A 15,760-nucleotide genomic window follows, 5' to 3' on the forward strand; every position below is an offset into this window, starting at 1 on the left:
GTTACGCGCTAGCTGGGGCTAAGCGCGCGACGCGAGGGCTGAGGGGTAACGCTAGTCCAGGGTGGAGTCTTACCCTCAGGAGATGAACACGGCTTCTATGTCGAGCACATGAATGGACCTACTATCATTCGTGATGAGGATGGTGAGCTGCCCTTTCCGGAAGACCAGCACTACAACGCCGATGGCAAGAACTTTCAGGTACGTTGGTATCCTCCCCGCTGGTGTGTAGGTGTTTGTTCAATGTAACATATCGTGGTTAGGTTACTCAGGCCTACGCCAAGGTTGGAATCAACCCAACTGATGGTCTCGTCTATTTCATTCACCGCCAAAGCCCCGAGGATGCCGCTGGAGAACATTGGAGACGCGGCAAGCCAACACACGAGGAGCTACCAGCGTTGAGATCTAGTTCAGACATTGCCTGGGGAAGTGAGTATTCCGATATCCTACGAAAGTGCCGGATGGACTTTAACGATTGCAGTGTGGAATCGAGTTGCGTCTGGCTCGCAGAAGCTGAACTACTTCATGGCTGTGTCAGTTATCAATCCGGAAACGCAGTACATCATGAAATGCGCTCTCCAGCAGTACAACATCGACGAAGTACCAGCATGGCCAGGCAAAGACTTTGAGTTCGTTATCAAGAACGCTAAGCCCAAGGAGTCAGACCTGCTGGAGATGGAGGCCGCCCTCGCGCTTCTAGGTACGTCACTGCATTTATAAATATCGCTCTACTTATGTGACTGACATAGCGTTGCAGGCTCTTCCAATGGTCTCGGTGCAGGTTACTTCATCATTCAACACAGGTAAGTCGAAAGTCACACACTTAACATTCAACAACTGATCTAATTCCTTCTTTGCAATAGGCGACAACTGGGCTGGAAATACATCTGGAAAGTGAAGATATGGATGGCTGGTAATGGCGTGTGGGCGAATCCGAACATCCTCTTCTACGTCTCCAATCGCGCCTTCGAAGGACCGGAACAACAGCATCGCCTGGATGAGCAGCTGAAAAGCCTGCATATCTCACAACGCCGCAAACGGGATCTGAACGAGACGGTGGAGGCCGGTGTTGTGCATAAGAACAAGGATGGCAAGAACGTGATTCGGGAGCATGTTGTCATTGCTAAGTTTTAAAGCATGAATCACTGATGGGATTTGGAAGAGGCTGAGAAACGAACTCTGATCCCCGAAAATAGGCTCTGCCTTCATTCGTGCTCTACATGCCTTCGGCGAATGTCATAGTATGAAATGGTTCCCAGCCAATGCAGACCAGGGGCTTGACCCGTGAGACCGTCGTTTGCGCTTTGCGTATAGTCATTTCCCCCATACCTTTCTCCGCATGACTACTCAAGCTAGTGCTAACCAGGTGCGACACTTGAGAGCCGCTCACTTTCACTTCAACTTCGCTCCGCCAATCTTAGCGCCCGCACAATAACCCGCCAGGTAAAATAGCATCGACTGCCTCCGGGCTCAACTTTCCAACATGAGGCTTGCACGTCTACCTCTGAGCTGCTACTTTTACTCGTGGCTTGCAGGATCGTTCCTCTCCTACCGCGTCTCTACGCCGTTGCCCATGTCACTACACTTCTCGATAACATCGACAGCCCGTTGACCAAAATCGAACCGTCTTCAGTGCTAGCAGCAGAAGACGATCCAACCCTGCTACCCACACCCAATGAAAATCCCTGGCGAAAGTACGTATGCCGCAGCCAAAAGCTATGGCAAGTGTCTATCTTCAACGAGGACAAAGCTGTTCAGTTCGCAAAGCCCCTCGACAGCCGATGGGATGGCACGCTCGAGGGAGAGCTTGCACGTCGGGACTACAAGAAGATGCCTACATGGGCTGCAGATCCGTTCTGTCGGGTCGAGTTATCCCTAAGCACGGAGATGGCTGCTCTCAACACTGATCCCCGGGACAGGTATGAAGGAGGGCCCAATGAGTGCTTCTACTTTGAACACTTCGACAATGAGGCAAAGGACAAGGAGGGCAAACCCATCCATGTGTCAGACCAAACCTACATTGTAGACGGCAAAACGTATTAGTCCTGGCAAGGGTGAACATGGAAGCGTATATTCGACTGTTCAAAGCAGGCCAAATGAGTTCAATATCAGGATGTGATCTGAGGCCCTCTGAAGTCAGAAAACGAAACCGACTTCCAAGAAACGCAACTTACCTTTGCGGCCTCCTCAAACTCAGTGAGATCCTCGACTTCGTTGATCTGATGATGTCCGCCATCTTTCTAGATGGTCAGTGTATTGTTGTCCAAATCGTACGCCTGATGTACGAACTTCCCAACCCCCAGTGACACCACTCCGGACACCGCGCCCGACCAACCACCATCCACCGCACGTGGAACCGTTGAGTCGATGGCTCGATCCTCTCCCCTACATGACCCTTACCGTTCAACATTTGCACTCTGAACACCAGCAACAATACCCAAACGCGAAGCTTGCAAAGCGTTAGAAAGCATCAAAAGCTCCGCACGGAGCCGCAAACTTCTTCCCTGCCGATAGACAAAAGCTTGAGGCGAGGGCCGCGGAGCATTCTTCCCTGCACCGTGAGGTTCGATCCGGCGGCCTCTGCACCATCTCGCTTTGACTCGCGCTTCCTCCCTTCCACTCCTGCGTCGGACGTTTTGGCGACTCGGGCGTTACAATCTAACCGCTTCCGGGCAACAGTAGTGCAGAAGTGGATAGAGAACGCCAGTTTCTCGCGCACGGCGGATTTGATCCGCTAAGTTCCGACGCTAAGTTTCGCGATAACCATGGTCCGCGGCAAGGGGTCTTGCATCCCTTCGCAGGCGCCAGGCGGACAAGGGGGGGGGGCGGCCGGTTTATTGATCGGCGAAGTGGAATGAGCGAGGATTATTGGGACATGCATTCCGCAGCACGCACGTTAGCAGCGCGCACGATCGACTGAAGAGGCCTGAGGAAAGACTTCCGAGCGCCAGTGAATCGCTGGGTGTGTTAATTGGACGCCGGAAGAAGAGGTACGGCCGTATTACTATGCATTTGGTCCTGCATCTTGTGGTGGAGCTGTGCCGGCGGAGACCTGTTGCGAAGGCTGACAGACGGTGCAAGTGTGAGGGTCGATATGCGAAAGGGCCGATATGCCAAGGGTGACAGGGCCGATTGAGGAATTGTTGGTAGGGTTTGTAAAGAGTTCGTAAAAGGATACTCGATGCGAGGCAGTTGTATGTTGAGTGGGTCGATATGTCATTTTAGAGCAGGACGTTGTGGAAGGGACATGAATTCGGCGAAAAGTCGCGATATTGTGTGCTGGTGGTCGTCGGATGGAGAGCTCGAGGAAAGATAGAGATGCAAACTTTTCAAAGCTATAGATACATCTACGAACATCAAAACATGGGGTATCGTTTGTGTGCGAGTAAGCTCTCGCGTACGACCAAGGAGAGAAGAAGCAAGAAAAAGCATCATACCCCTGCTCGGTCCTTCCCTTTGCGTGCTGCCCACGCCTTCTTGTCCTCGAGACTGAGGCTTTCCCATCTGGAAATGACAGCGTCCATCCTCGCACTTTCTGTGTCTTTCGCGACCGACCGTGTGTCCGCAATGTACTGGCTGCTGACCAACTCAGCAGCCTTCTTCGTCCACCCCTCGCTCGTACAGTAGTCCAGCGCCCCTTGTACCTCCGCGGGTAATCGCACACCCAGCGCGGCGCACTTCTGCGTTAAGAGTCGGAAGATTGGTTGTGCGTAATAGCTGTAGCTGAGTAGAACCGTGAGGGCGCGGAGACAAGTGAAAAGGCCTTGGTATCGTTCGTCGTTTTCGGGTTGTGGTAGGATGGGGTTGTTGTGCGACATCTCATCGAGGGTACCGAAACTTGCAACCGTGATGCCGTGGATGACGAATGTGATAGCGTTTGACCAGCCATGATGCGTGTCGTGTAGAGATACAAGGCGCCGTATTTCTCTCAGCGAGGCTGAGATGGCGGTCCTAGCACGATCAATGTACGGCGCAGCCTGCTCAGAATATGCTTCGCGGTCCAGGACTGGTCGGAAGAGTTTGACGACATTGACATTGTACTGCATGCTGTGTATCCGTCAGCAAGTTGATTGCCAAACAAAGAGATCTTCGATCGACTTACGCGCAAAGCAAGTGGACTTGCGATGGATATTTGTCGGCATCCAGGCTAGTAGGCCGCGAGTACCACCAAGACCTCAGCCGGGAGTAGCAGGCTTCAATGCGGTCAGCACTTCGTGTATCGCGTGGGTTGGTGTATTCATTGTCTTGTATGATGCTGACGCAGTCGAGTAGAATGATGTGCAACGCACATTCAGAGCGGAAGAGAGCTGCCAAGAGTCAGCTTCGCGGATCTTCGCGGATCTTGTTGGGAACGCCTGACTCACGTTCGACATCGTGGTATGGAATCGGCACCGCTGGAAGATTCTTGATAACAACAGGGAACGAGTACGTGATCGACATTGAGCTTGATGTCTGTTAGTCTCGCGGATGGCATTGCCAGAGATCTAGATTTGACATACAGCTGGAAGTTGTGCACTGCCCATGCAGTCACCGCTCGAGCTCTCCTCCATCTGTCGACCGAGATGTGCGAAGGTGTTGTACTGTGGTGTGGCGACTCGTGATCGAATAGGCCAAGGTTTTGCGCAGTTATGCACGCTTCCAGGAGGAACTTTTGCCCATCTCTGTCTCGACCATATTTTGCAAGTACAAGATCTGGAAAGGGCGCCGTCAGCAAGTGTTACAGAGCCTTGATTCACGAATATTCGATTGGGCATCGAGATCGAAGTTTGTGTACTTACACAGGATCATGCCAGCTTGTACTTTTGTCAAGCAGTCTCTGCCCTCCTCAAGATCCCACAACCGCCTCGCCTCGTAGTAGAAAGAAGTTTGGATCGAATTCTCTGAAAATGGCTTGTTGCGGTCTTTGACTGCAGACGAGTGAAACTGTCGTAGTGTCAGGATAGATCTGGCATAAGTACAGCATACTTAAGGGCTTAACACTTACACAAGCAGATGCAAGCACAATATTAACAAGGAGCTCTGAACAGAAGTCGCTACGGCCGCACGACAGATCCGCAAGGAAAGCCTCCCTGTCCAGAAAGTGGTAGTAGACGTATTCCCTCTCAGTCCAGATGGTGAAGAGGTGAGCCAAGAAGCCAGTATCGTCCGTGACCCGTGTCCAATTGCTCACGAAACCCAGTCGTGGATCTGCAGCCAGGTCATCCGCAGCTGCAGTTGAAGGAGTTTGTAGGATGGCCTCAATGGAAGTGGGTCGAGGCAGAGAGCTTTGGCTATCTGTGCTGGAGTTGGTCAAAATCGCTCCCGTGTGCGGCGCGCACATCACTCACCGAGCTGAAAGACCATGAGTGTGTCTTCGTCGTTGGGTGGCCGGGCCATCCAAACCCATGGGGTACATGCTAGGGTAGAGTAGGTTGCAAGGTTCCAGTGCGCCAGGGGAATCTAAAGCCTGACGAAGTGAAGGGAGTGTCACAGGGTGTGTAGGATCGCGATCAGGGTTACTTAACGGTGGTGTGTGCAACGGCTGCTGGATAAGTAAATCTCCTTGGCGGACAAAGTCTGCCAACTCCTGGATGTGTTGGGATGGAGGCACGTCTGGTGAGTTCGCCCGGATGCGCTTGAGGATCTCCATGGCTTCATGCGCAGGCCGCAATCGAAGGAAGTCATACAGCTGGCGCAGATTCGAGAGTTCGCCCTGCATCTCCTCGTTCTTCCGCTTCATCGCTTGTGATGGCTTTTCATTAGGACCAAGCTCGTAGACGCATTGCGTGTCCTTTTGGGCACAGCAAGTGCACACTGGACGATTGCCATCACATTTTGACTTTCGTTTCCTGCATGCAACACAAGCACCGAGCGTCACGGTACGCTTGGGTTTTGATGTCAAGATCGGTCGAGATTGCGGTTGTGGTGTCGGCTCTTGGTCCATTGGTGCTGGTTGAAGAGCTCGGAAATTAGACATAACGGCGATACTCGTCAATAGATGGTGTATTGAAGGAGATGAACCATTCTAGAGAGAAGACGTTCATAGTAAGTGGGCACCAGCCCTAGGATTCGCGAGTCAGTGATTGGAATCGATTTGGAGAAAGAGAGATTGATGACACCGCATGAGGAAATGCGCTCGCGATATTAGAGGCAGGATTTTCTGTGGGGAAGGCATGCTGGCGGGATGGAGGGACGAGCTCCACAGCCACCGCAGCAAGGTTGTTGACGAACAACGTCTGGCCTGGGCAGGCACAAAATGCCGAAGCCTATCAAACTTCTGGACTAACGACATTGCAGCGGCGAGATCTTATGCAGTTCGAGGGGCCTTTCTCGGTGTCTGACATTCACAGGACCAGCGCTTCGCGGATCTGCATGCCAGGACCTCTAGGATTTTGGTAAACTTCGGCAAGCTATTCGCTGCGGGGCTGGGTCCGTTCGCACAGACTGGGAGGTCAGGTCGCCCGACAGGCGCCGCCCGTTAGCTTTCCGATCTAACAGGTAACCTGCGCATGTATGCTTCCGCTGCCAACTTGGTCAAGTTGTCTTGATTCGAGAAACGTTGTGGCTAGATCGCATTGGTGAGGTCGGATCTGGCACATCTTCGCCGCGAACTGCATCCAACCTTGGGTTCGGTCAATCCGTAGTGGGTCACGATCTCCTGTCATCAATAAGACGAGTGGGCTCGGAACATGCCGCTGACTGATGCTGCAAGTTGAAAGCAGAAGAAAGCACTGACTCTAGCGAATCAGAGCGTCATTTGCTATCGGAGCAATACTCCGAGCAAGTCATGTCCCTGCGCAAACACCCCTAAAAGGCGAACAAAAATTGATTGCTCGTCCGCGTGAAGACTATCGCTGTTCTGAGAGAAGGTGGCAGCGAACATGGTTTAGGGCCAACAACATTGGGGGGTCGTACCCGTCATGTCAAGACGCTTTGTGTCTAAGGATCCGGGATGCTGGGAAGGAGAATCGGCGCAAAGCTGACGGACCTGATCGAAACCGGCTTGTGAAAACATAACTTTTGAGACCTGTAGTAGGTTACACTTCTTAGGAGAGTGAGACATTCGTGTCGTTGATAGTAGAGCTGAGCGGTTTGTGGTTGCGAACTGATGTGCAGAAAGCGGACAAGCTCAAGTGGATCTACCCATAGGGCTGGGACGCCTCGTCTCGTGTCCACACTACCTTGCCTTGCTTGCCATCATCAACGGCGATGATTTGACCATGAACATGACTGCTGAAATTGTGGCTGGCGATGGACAAGATGGTCATGGCGACAACTTTGATGGGAATTGGCTCGCCTAGTGCAGTCTACACGGTTCAGCTACGATGTACAAATATTGATGTGGTGCGTGTCGCTGACGATCTTGATGGGCGGGTAATGAAGATATAATGGATGATGGTGTGAACGAGGGTAAGTGTCTTAACGTTGCCTGGGCTTCAAGATAGTGCTGGTCTGGATTCTGCTTGCATTCTTGTTCCCATCGCTCCGTTAGAACCGGTCCTGGAGCGATTGCATTGACACGAGCACCGGGCCACCCCCTTAGGACGTCTACTCGGAAGCGAGTTGAGTAGTCCGCCTTGTACAGCACTTTTGCCAAGGCTATATTCAGCGTTTTGTCGCTCTCCAAAGAGGCCGCTCTCACTGCCTATAATGCCCAGGTTAGGATGCTTCATTGGTGTGTTGCTGTGCCTTGTTTGTCGCAAGCCGCGCAGCCACTCGCGTGCAGTCAACCATGTGCCAGCGACGTTGATGTGAAGCACTTTTCGCAGCTGACCGAACGATGCATCAGCAAACGGCGAAGGGTCCAGGACCGAGAGGCCGAGGGAAGCCAGCGCTATGGCGATATCGACCGGACCGTGAGCAGCGACTGCTGTCGCAAAGGCGTGTTGCACTTCGGTTTCGTTGGATACATCGCATTGGACGGTACGAGTGCCGGGTGAGCCGTGTTTAATGGAGCACTGCCTTCTTGAGATATCGAAGGGTATACGGTATCCAGCGAGGAGACTTTTGCGCCTGCTGCGATAAAGTGGTCAACAACAACACGCCCGATGAGCAGAGTTGTCAACAATCAAGCGGTCTCCAGATTGATTGCCCACCTAAGCGTCAAAAGACGATAGAGAGGCCCGTGTCAGGCCTGATCCAATAATCAATCTGCCTATCGCTTGATTGTTGACAGCTCTGCCGATGAGGCCAGCTCCGCTTGTGATGAGAACATGAAAGCCTTCCAGGCCCAGTCCGAGAGATACTTGATCCATTGTGTTGACCCAATGAGAGAATGTTGGTGACTTTAGATGTTACGCTAGCGCGTAGGATGAAGCGGGGAAAGCATGTTCCTTAAGTTGCGGGGACCTCTTGCCGGGGGACGCACCTGCCTCCGCAACGACCTGGATGGCTGTACACTTAGCGAGGATCAGCACTCCCGCTGTGCGTATCAAGATTGCGTCAGGTCTGCACACGAGCATCATGAGCGAAGTAGAGTGAGGCGCAGCAAACGGAGTACTGACCGGTTGACCAGAAGTTACTTGGACATTGAGCAGCGTTTGCGACATGACTGTCACGGTCAACTTGCCCGTAGCAGTGACATGCAAGTACAATATCGCAGTAGGAAAATGTTCGGGAGCATTGTTAGAGTGAGGTTTGGCTACGGTGGTAAGTACTGCAGTAATTCTGCATGTACAAAGCCGTCGCAGTAGTGCACGTCGAACGGCATCTAGGGTCTTTGCTCATGCAGGGCCACAAAAAAAGCTGTAATCTGCTTCTGTTCTTGTTTTCGTCTGAACTGCCCAAGCAGGGTCAATGTACGATCGAAATATCGCCAGAGATCCGAGATATCACCACGTATCGCAAACTATCATGACCGTGTCGCCCAACTCCGATCAGCAGCGGACGACGGCACTGAGGGCACGTCCGAACCCGATTACGAGCTGTCCAGCTCTTAATTTGTGGATCGACTTCCGATCCGCGGAGCCACTTCCGGCCAACCATGTGTCCAAGAGAACCCAATCTGCACCAAGATCTACCATAGATTCGGCATACACGAGGAAGATAGTCAGATTGCACATCGCCATATCGAGAACACCGAGGTGCTCGAGACAGAACCTCTCGTGGGCCTCCAAACATCCCTACCGCGCGACCCTGGATCTAGATGGACCTGAGACGACATCTTGACAAGGTAGCAGGATTCTCATACAGGAAATCAAGCATACTGCACCTCCCTGTGTGGATTGCAGGAGACGAGATGGGACTTTCATATTAGGAAGGCGTTACTGAAGGGTCCCAAGAATTAGCAACACCATAGCTCCGATTTCTCTAGCAGTGTTCAACTCTGACAGAGCCTAGACCAAGTATCGCTGTTGACATCTACCACCTCACGAAACACCAACAAGGACGAGCAGACTATTGCACAAGATGTTGCAGCAAGTCCCTATCAAGCCTTCATAAACCCTCAGCAAGGTATAAGTGTTTGCCAACATGTTCAGCCTCTGTCGAGGACCTGGGGGTGCGCGTTGCGAATCGGAAAGAAGTCATTGAGATTATGTGGTAGTGCTGATACCTCAGTCCCTGATCTGAGAAGCGCCCTACTTCTTCCCACTCGACCTAGCCAAACCCTTGAGAAACGAATTCTTGACCCCCTTCACACCCTTAAGCTCTTTATTCCTACTCTTATTTGTCTCGAGATACGCCATATCCTGACCACCCGAGTATTCGCTGAGTGCGCCTGCAGTCCTTCTCACCGTACCCTTCTTCTTCTTGCCCAGACCAGAAGCGTAACTCGAACCAAAAGAATCGCCTTGGATGTTCTCTGTTTTGGCATCCTCGTCCTTCGCTAATAGAACGTCCATAAGCAGCTCGCGGCGGTCTTGCGGTGTGTTGAAGGCGAGACTGGGATGGGACTCTAGGCCTTCGAGGCGCGTGATGACTTTGAAGGCGTAGCCTTGGTCGACTAGGAAAGCCTGGCGCTTGGAAGAGTAGAACATCTCGTCCGTGTCTTTGGAGACAAGCGAGTAGAAGAAAGCGTTGAATCCTTCGTCGTTCCTCCTCTTCGCTCGAAGGATGCGACCCAATCGCTGAGCTTCCTGCCTACGTGATCCGTAATGTGATGAAATCTGGATGAGACATGTGGCTTCAGGCAAGTCCAGACTGGTGTCTCCGATCTTCGAAAGGAAAATAGTGTTGACCAGTGGGTTGTGCTGGAAGTTTTCGAGAATACGGAGGCGCTCGTTCTGTGGTGTAGCACCATAGATGTACGCCTTGCCCAACTTTCGAGAGTACTTCTCCAGAGCGTATACGTTGTCGGAGAATACAATAATTTTGTCTCCTCGCGACTCGTGGTAGTCGATGAGGAACTGGCACGCTTGGAATTTTCGTGGGTTCATGATAGATAGCAGCGCTCGCTTCTGTAGTGATGCCGGTTTGAGCCATTCTTGATAGAACTCTGGCGTCATCTGACACCATACTTCCGCGCACTGCACCCGCGCAATATGGCCTTGTTCTGACAGCTCCTGCCAATTGGCCTCGTACAGCTTTGGTCCCACCAAGAAGTTGAGATCATCGATCTTGTCGTCTTCACGCAGTAGTGTAGCGGTGAGTCCAAGCTTTGCGTGTGACGCGATCTGATAGGTGACCTTCTTGAAGATATTGGCGGGCACAACGTGCACCTCATCAGCAATCAGCAACCCCCATTCTCGCTCCTTGATAAAGGTCATGACTTTCTCGGCGTCGTGTGATCGTTTCTGAACGGTACTGATCATGGAGTATGTACTGATGATGATACCAGCATTGCGAGGGAAGACATTCTTGTTGTCTGCCGTAAAGACTGCGATGTCTTCTGGGTTAATGTTCGACCATTTGATGAACTCGGCTCTCCACTGCACAACACTCATGGCGCTCGTACAAAGAACGATGACCGACTTCTTGACACCGCACGCTGCTGTAATGCCGACAAGCGTCTTACCTGCACCGCAAGGCAGAACGATGATGCCTGACCGTGCTCGAGAGTTTGAAAACATCTTACTCAAAGCCTTCTCCTGGTAGTAACGGATCTGAGCGTGCGGCTTTAGGTCGATCTCGAGGTTGGGGTTCTTCATGTCATTGTTGAAGTCGTACTCTTCTGTGAGGGGGAGACCTATGGCTCGACAGCGCTTGACGACTCGTTCTCTTTCATCACTCTTGATCTGGAATGAATGAACCTGGGCCACCTCGTCATCGTCATCGTCTTCTCGTAATGTTGCAATCATGTCGGCAGGTGCTGGTTCTGCACCGGACGCTTGTGCGATTTGGTTTGCTCCGGCAGCCAGCTTGGTACCTGGAATGGCCATCTGACCGATCTTCGGAGCAGCCTCTTTGATCAGGCCCTCAGTTTGATCTGCTCTGCATTCGGCAACAATAGGATCACGCAGAAGCTTGTTCAGAATGGTAGGGTCCTCACTTTCGATGAACGATAGCGTCTTCTTCAATACGATCTTTGCCTTGCCGAAAGCTGAGGTGGACTTCTCGATGAACTGGATAAGGGAGTCGGACAAAGCCGTCTTCGAGTACTTATCAAGCTTGTCGATGATTTCCTGACTTGAGTGACCAACACTGACGGCGGCGAACAGGCTGTGTGTGGTAAGCTGATACTCGTGCATTTTCGATACCCGCGATTGTGGTTCAGCAATGTTGATCAAAAAGTCCTGTGCCTCGTCGAAGAGGGCGTGGAAGGACTCAATAATGATACCACCCGCATCGTTGACCCAGAGTGGGCGCTTTTGCTGATCTGGCTTCAGAGGTGCATGCGACTGATCAGACTTCCTGAACAGATGAGCAGCGGCATCCTTTGGTTGCGCTGCGCGCGCCCGTTTGGTCATGGCTCTGACATCGAACTGATCCTTGAGGGTATCGAATGTCTCCTGGTCACTCATAGGACCAATATCATCGTCCCCATACGCGTCCTCAGCCTCGGCCTCCGCCGCTGTCTGCAGCTTGCGTTTAGGCGGCATGCTGGAGGACCGCGGCGCGCTACAGTGCGCTTGGACTTGGTGTATATGCTATAGACGACGGTGTTTACGAGTACGGGCGACGATGAATGTTTACGCAGGCGGGATCTGGTTGATGAAGGTGCAGTGGGCGAGAGATGAGGATGGAAGGTGAAGTGTAGCGGTGGCGGAGGTGCCTGGGAATCTATCAATAACACTAATCGTTACGTCAGCAAGGAAGCTCCCTACACCACGTGGCACATTGATCTAAGCTTCAGTCTACTATTATAGGTGAATGATGCAAACATGAGGCCGTATCGAGGTGCCTCAAATGTGCATCTGATTTGGGCTCCTCGTTGATGATGACACGCCTTATCGCGCAAACATGTGAGAGCTTGGGTTGGTGAGACGGCGTTTGCCTTGTTTGCACCGCCGACGTCAACGGTCCGCGGTGCATCCCTAATAGCACCAATACGACACATGCCACATACAATGCGCACATGAAGTCGTGACATGCATTCCAATGGGCGCGTCCGACTCCAAACTCACCTTCAAGCAGGGCATCTTCCGCCTGTCGGAGCCCAAGCAGATACCCGCCGACGATGAATACTGGACCGGCTTTTGGGAGCTGCCAGAGAGCACCGAGGACGTCTTCTCGCTCTTCTCGCCTGCTGACATACGGCGCACCCGCGACAACAACCTAGCCAACCTCGAAACGCTCATACTCGCCGTCACGTCACGCCTCGTCGTCCTGCGCAACCACCCCTCCTTCCCCGACCCCGAGCTTGCGCCAGAGCGGGATGCGCTCAACTGCATACGAGTGCTCACGAGGCTGCTGCCTTTCGTGTATGAGGCAGACCACCTGGAGTCATGGGAGGACACGTTCTTCTGGGCTGAGCGGAGAAAGCGCAGTCGGCGGGGTCAGTTGCTCAATAGCGAGGTCATATTCGACGAGTCTGACCAAGACCCAACACCAACCGAGGCCGAGCCAGAGTTCACAAAAGCCAAGCCTCTGGCCGAAGAGATTATTGACACCTTGATGGATCTACTCTTCTTCTCTGAGTTCACATTGCCTAAAGTTCAGGGCGGCAAGAGCAAGGTCTCGTATGCGATATGGCAGAGCGGCGTTGGCTGCAACACACCGGTGGCCTCGACAAAAGAGTTTGAAAGCAACAGAACAGAGATACTGCGACTATTGCTTACATTCGCAAGCAAGTCCATGTACATGTCAGCTGGTAGGCAAAGGAAGTAACATATGGCACCTGGCAATGCTGACACAGAGCAGCTATATTACCAGTAAAGGGCGTCAAGGCCATTACATACATGGCTACATGCCCAGAGAAGCAAGTTGTCTTGTCAGTACTCTGCTCGATGCTGAACACAGTAGGTCTCGTGCGGTGTATCGCAGTGCTTATACTGATGCTTTCAGACCCTTAAGTACAACCCTGCGACATGGCGCGTACCGTACGACCATGTAGTGTTCAAGGACCAGAGGCAAATACTGGTTACGTATTGCTTACAACTGCTTCTGGTGCTGATACTGTACCCCATACCCGAGGCTGGCAATGGGCCTGCGCCGAAGAACTTTTTCAGACATTTCCTTGGTCGTCTACACCGCCCACAGGACTTCCAGTTCCTTGTCGATGGCATGACAAGAATCTTGAATCAGCCTGTTCGTCGCACTCTTAACCATACTGCTGCTCGAAGCTAACAATCGCCAGCTGCAGGCGAACTCATCATACCTGCCCGGCAGCCACAAGTCGCTGACATGGGCGCCGGAGATGATCATGCTGTTCTGGGAAGCTTTGCAGTGCAACAAGCGTTTCCGCTCCTTCATCATCGATACAGACAGAGCCCATGACTTCGTGGTACTCGTACTGTACTATGCGATTGACCAGCGCAACGACCCCTCCAAACAAGGTTTGGTGCGCATGTGCGTCTTTGTGTTGCAGACATTGAGCGTGGAACCCCAGTTCGGCAAGAGCCTGAACAAGACCTTCGGAGGACAAGAGTCACTACCACCAAGCATACGGATACCGAATTTCCACGGCACCTACGCCGACTATGTCATCACAGTATGTTTGCTACACCCACATCCTAACTTCAGCTGACCGTAACAGTCCATCTACACGCTGCTCACAACGGGCAAGGGCAAGTTGGACGCTATATACCCGGCTTTGCTTGCCATCCTCAACAACGTTGCGGCATATATGCAAAATCTTGGACGTGCACCGAGCTCCAAGTTACTCCAGCTTTTCGCATCAATGTCGTCGCCTAGCTTCCTGCTGGCTAACGAGAACAACCACACCCTCCTGCATTCGTTGCTGGAAGCGATCAACGCAATGGTCGAGCACCAGTATCAGCGTAAGTACATCCCCATTCAAGAGAGACCACGTGCAATGACTGACAAGCGCCAGACAACCCAAACTTGGTGTACGCCATCATACGGTCGAAGAAGAAGTTTCAAGCACTACGGGACTTCACACTCGAGAGCGGGCAAGAAGAGATTGAACGCCAGAACCAGCTGCGCAAAGAAGGCAATGGAGCAGAGCTGTCAAGGCAGACTTCCATCGGCAGCCTGCGAAGTCCTACAGCCGCCCGCACACCATCATTGGATAACGTTCCAGAAGAGAACAGCGCTTTCGCCATCGGGAGCGATGAGGAGGACGACTCTGATGCCGAGGAGACAAGCCCACCGCCGCAGCCAAGATCGCCAGTGCAGGCACCGCCATCAGGCGGTTCGCGAGGTGCATCACGAAGCGCATCGATTGCATCGTCAGTCGATGAGTCTGTACCTCTGCAGCTTCGAGGCATGTCCGAAAAGGCACGCGGCAAGATGCCCGTCGGCCAATCCACCTTCTCGCGCCAAAACAGCGTAACAAGCCTCGCCAGCGTCAACGCAACACCAATCCTGGGCGCAAACGAGTTCTTCACACCCTCAGTGACATGGGTACGTTCTTCCCCTAGCGGCTAAGATCTACAATGCTAACATGCCTCAGCTGGAGTCCTGGCTCTCCGAGCTCCCCCTCCACACAACCCTGATGCTAATCCAAACCCTCTCCCCCCTCCTCGAATCCAGCACCGACACCACTACCGCCCTTTCCACCATCCAATCCACCAGCGTCGCCGGTATCGACCCGTCGCCCATCCGGGTGCATCTTTTCGAATGGTCGACCCTCTCGCTCGGCTGGTACGAGTCCCTGCTCTGGGGCTTCGTTTTCGCGAGCGAGATGGTGGTCGCCAAGGGCACTGCGGGCGTGTGGAATAACACGAGTATCAGGCTATTCAGGGTGCAGCAGAGCGAGAGTCAGACGCCGAGTTTGTTGGCTCCACGGGGGGCGGTGGATGCAGTGGGGAGTAATTTGGTGCAAAGGATCGGGAGTCTCAACTTGAGAGGTGCGGTGCCGGGTGCAGCGTCCGCGCAGGGTCAGGCAGGGCGCGGTGCAAGTGGCGGTGCGCAGACGGGTGTTAGGGACGTGTAGACGCTGGAAGGTTGCTGCATGCTATCTCCACGGGCAGACGGCTGGGTGCTGGAGCACGCGTGGAGGTACACACGGTTCGGCCTCGCCTACAAAAGTCACTCGGTACATCTGCAGCCTCGAATCAGGTACGCCATCTGATTGGCGTGCCTGGCCATCCTTCGCTTCCCCTCGCCCGATACGGATGTCTGTATGTCGATCACTGGACCCTGAGTGGCGGCGCATAGCCACAGTGTGGCGATAGCTACGCAGCAAGCGTATGAACATGAAATGGTACGACGAACCAGAAGTAAGAAATTATCAAAATACATATTCTAGATTTATGTTTATCGTTTGAAACCTGGTACCGGA

At 52.8% G+C, this 15,760-nt stretch overlaps 4 protein-coding genes across 4 annotated transcripts; 2 read left to right on the top strand and 2 right to left on the bottom strand.

Moving 5' to 3' along the window:
* Window positions 1-108: 108 nt before the first annotated feature.
* Window positions 109-1,402, top strand: BU25DRAFT_471761 (uncharacterized protein; the record flags this gene model as incomplete). Its single annotated transcript, XM_033710829.1, has 5 exons — window positions 109-198; window positions 261-426; window positions 479-697; window positions 755-800; window positions 861-1,402. The coding sequence occupies 5 exons, from the start codon at window positions 109-111 to the stop codon at window positions 1,129-1,131; spliced, it is 792 nt and encodes a 263-aa protein (XP_033560470.1). The 3' UTR covers window positions 1,132-1,402.
* A 1,935-nt stretch (window positions 1,403-3,337) lies between these two features.
* Window positions 3,338-5,953, bottom strand: BU25DRAFT_440684 (uncharacterized protein; the record flags this gene model as incomplete). Its single annotated transcript, XM_033709192.1, has 7 exons — window positions 3,338-4,044; window positions 4,100-4,304; window positions 4,362-4,441; window positions 4,497-4,689; window positions 4,776-4,920; window positions 4,982-5,276; window positions 5,325-5,953. 7 exons carry the CDS (start codon window positions 5,951-5,953, stop codon window positions 3,429-3,431), a joined length of 2,163 nt encoding a protein of 720 aa, XP_033560471.1. The 3' UTR covers window positions 3,338-3,428.
* A 3,200-nt stretch (window positions 5,954-9,153) lies between these two features.
* On the bottom strand, window positions 9,154-12,270 carry BU25DRAFT_492067 (DNA repair helicase rad25). Its single transcript, XM_033711613.1, has 2 exons — window positions 12,180-12,270; window positions 9,154-12,127 (listed from the first exon to the last, which is right to left on the bottom strand). The coding sequence occupies exon 2, from the start codon at window positions 11,952-11,954 to the stop codon at window positions 9,555-9,557; it is 2,400 nt and encodes a 799-aa protein (XP_033560472.1). The 5' UTR covers window positions 11,955-12,127; window positions 12,180-12,270; the 3' UTR covers window positions 9,154-9,554.
* Window positions 12,271-12,453: 183 nt separating this feature from the next.
* On the top strand, window positions 12,454-15,412 carry BU25DRAFT_459427 (uncharacterized protein; the record flags this gene model as incomplete). The annotated part of the gene is made up of 7 exons (XM_033710277.1): window positions 12,454-13,165; window positions 13,216-13,313; window positions 13,360-13,602; window positions 13,652-14,005; window positions 14,051-14,294; window positions 14,348-14,880; window positions 14,930-15,412. 7 exons carry the CDS (start codon window positions 12,454-12,456, stop codon window positions 15,410-15,412), a joined length of 2,667 nt encoding a protein of 888 aa, XP_033560473.1.
* Between the last annotated feature and the right edge of the window lie 348 nt (window positions 15,413-15,760).

Source organism: Macroventuria anomochaeta (genome assembly GCF_010093625.1).
Source record: "Macroventuria anomochaeta strain CBS 525.71 unplaced genomic scaffold BU25scaffold_21, whole genome shotgun sequence".
In the NCBI taxonomy this organism is placed as follows: Eukaryota; Fungi; Ascomycota; class Dothideomycetes; order Pleosporales; family Didymellaceae; genus Macroventuria; species Macroventuria anomochaeta.